Source organism: Pyrus communis, chromosome 16 (genome assembly GCF_963583255.1).
Source record: "Pyrus communis chromosome 16, drPyrComm1.1, whole genome shotgun sequence".
NCBI lineage: Eukaryota > Viridiplantae > Streptophyta > Magnoliopsida > Rosales > Rosaceae > Pyrus > Pyrus communis.
In genome coordinates, this window is record NC_084818.1 from 22,868,635 (window position 1) to 22,871,173 (window position 2,539).

The following is a 2,539-nucleotide window of genomic DNA, read 5'->3' on the forward strand; positions in this document are numbered from 1 at the left end:
TAAGAACTTGTTTATGTATGTGGGTTGAGGGTCGACACTTAATTTGCATGCCTAAACTTGATGCTAGGATATAAGGGAATTTCACCTAATCGTTATGAACTTATATTCATGAGTAGTAAAAATCGCTAGTCACGATTGTGTTTAGTAAACCCTAGGCTGGATTATCATGCGTATTCCATAGTTATGAATGCCTAGTCGATGTTTATTTCCGTTGAACTTAATGATCTTTGTTGAATGTCTCTATCATGCGTATTCCATTCAATCCAATGAATCTAGGGAAATCTGAAAGTTAATTTAAGCGGACCTAATTAACTTGGAGCATTGTCATTCATCGTTTGTTGAAGTCATAACTGGGAATCAAATTATATGTATATGTTCATGTGTGGATAAGGAACCCTCTAACTATTTTCTCATCATTCTATCACAAATTCATATTTACATTCTGTCTAGTTTATTAACTTGTTTCGTTATTTCAATTTTCGTCAAATTAAAACCCCCCTTTACTTTCTTGTTCTTTAGTGCTTAGAATCTGTTTAGTTTATGTTTTAAAGTGTTTTGAATCAATTTATTTCCCAAAATTCGTCCAAAGTACTCAAGGTGCTCAAAACTGCCCAGAAAGTGTTTTTAAGGCAGTTTCGAGTACTTTGGGTACTGTTTGAGTCTTTGGTTTGTCTTAGTGTTTTAAAGTTTAGTTTTGCATTCTTTGAGTCTAGTACAGTGTTTTATATTGTGTTTTTACGTTTTTGAGTCAAATCCAAGTGATTAACAATTCCTCCTAATCCCCGGTCCAGAACGATCCCTACTTATATCTATACTACAATTGTCAAAAAGAGGGTTTAATTTGTGTGCGTATAAATCTCGCACCAGATACGGCGTATAACCTCCATAATACTGAGGATACCCATTCTGATAATAAGGATCCTGGGAATACTGATACTACCCTAAAGCATAAGGAACTGCGTCACCCTGATAATGGTAAGCACCACCACGACCTATCTGACCATAACTACCAGACCCTGGAACTTGCTGGTTCGGCGCTGGTGGTGGCAAGGAAGGCTGTTGGGGCCTCTGCTGATTCTGAGGACAACTTATAGCTCTATGTCCCATCTGTCCACATGTAAAACATCCACTGCTGCCCTGTCTACACTCTCCAAAATGCTTATTGTTACATCACAACGGAACCCTTCCTCTACTAGCATCCCCCTGTCTCTAAAATCTAGGACCCCTAGAAAATCTACCACCTCTTCCCTGACCAGTGGCACTAAAACCCCCGCTGGAAGAACTAGAACTAGCTACACTTCACTTAAAGCTCCGAGTCTTGCGAGGTCTTTAAGATGTTTGACCTTTACCTTTATCATCTTTCTTCTGATTGCTGTCTTTTTCTTCTTCCTCACTCTCACTAGGCATATTTTCTGAATTCTCAATCCTTAACAAAATCTCATAGAACTCCTGATAAGAAGCACAATGAGTAGTGGTCACCATAGAACGCCACTTCTTCTTAGTACCCAATCTGAAACGACGAAGCATCTCAACCGGATTAGTAGCAACTTTCAGATAATAGCGAGACAAATCAGTGAATCTCCTGTTATACTCATTCGCCGTCTTCTTCCTCTGTCTCAATTGAGTAAATTCTTGCTTCTTGCGATCAATATACTCAGGGGGAATAAACCTTTTCTGAAACAACTGCTTAAACACTTCCCAGTCAGTTGCTTCCTCTAGTGTCATCGGATAAGCCTCCTGTTTCCACCAGGATGCTGGTTCTTTACCTAAGAACCATGTAGTCGTCTCGACCCACCTTTCATAAGGAAGATTCCCTTGACTCTGTAATACTCGGAAAGTCTTTTGAAGATGGTCGAGCCACCGCTCTGCCCCTTCATGACCTTCATTACCCTCAAACTTATCCAACTTCAAATTATACGTAGTCTCCAAGGGTGTCCTTTGAGGAGGGCGGAGCGCAGACTGAATAGCAATAGCAATAACTTCCCCTAACTGAGCTATATCGGGGAAACTAGGCTCAGATGAACGATGTGGCTCTCTACGAGGCGGCATAGTTCTGACAGAAGACACCAAAATAATTAGAATACTCACAAAATATGCAGGACTGCCAAACCTAGGCTTTGATACCAAACTGACACACCTCGACCGAAATCAAGGCTTGCTGGCCGTCACATGAGGGTGATGTAGCCATGTGCACAGTGCGGAAGCAAAAATAATAATAAAAATGCGAATAAATAAAAACCAACTACTAGCAGTTCTAGCTAAGAAAAGGTGCTAGTGCGAGATTAAGTGTGAAATACACAACCAGAGCATAAGTAGCCTAAGTGCAGTCCAACAGGACAAATACTAATTATACAACACCCAAAAGTGACCATACAATAGTGATAATCTATTAGAGCTGCTATGGATTCCTCACAAGCCACCAAAAAGCACTCCTAACTAAAACCTGGAGGGACGCAAAATAGAAAGTGTGAGTGGGCAAAAACAAAGCTTTTCAAAATCATTTCATTGCTCAAAAGTTCTAACCCCTCGCCGTAAAACT

The 2,539-nt window shown here is 40.2% G+C and overlaps 1 protein-coding gene across 1 annotated transcript; it reads right to left on the reverse strand.

The window, feature by feature from the left end:
* Positions 1 to 936: 936 nt before the first annotated feature.
* On the reverse strand, positions 937 to 2,049 carry LOC137719951 (uncharacterized). The gene is made up of 2 exons (XM_068458929.1): positions 1,350 to 2,049; positions 937 to 1,148 (listed from the first exon to the last, which is right to left on the reverse strand). The coding sequence occupies exons 1-2, from the start codon at positions 2,047 to 2,049 to the stop codon at positions 937 to 939; spliced, it is 912 nt and encodes a 303-aa protein (XP_068315030.1).
* Positions 2,050 to 2,539: the final 490 nt, after the last annotated feature.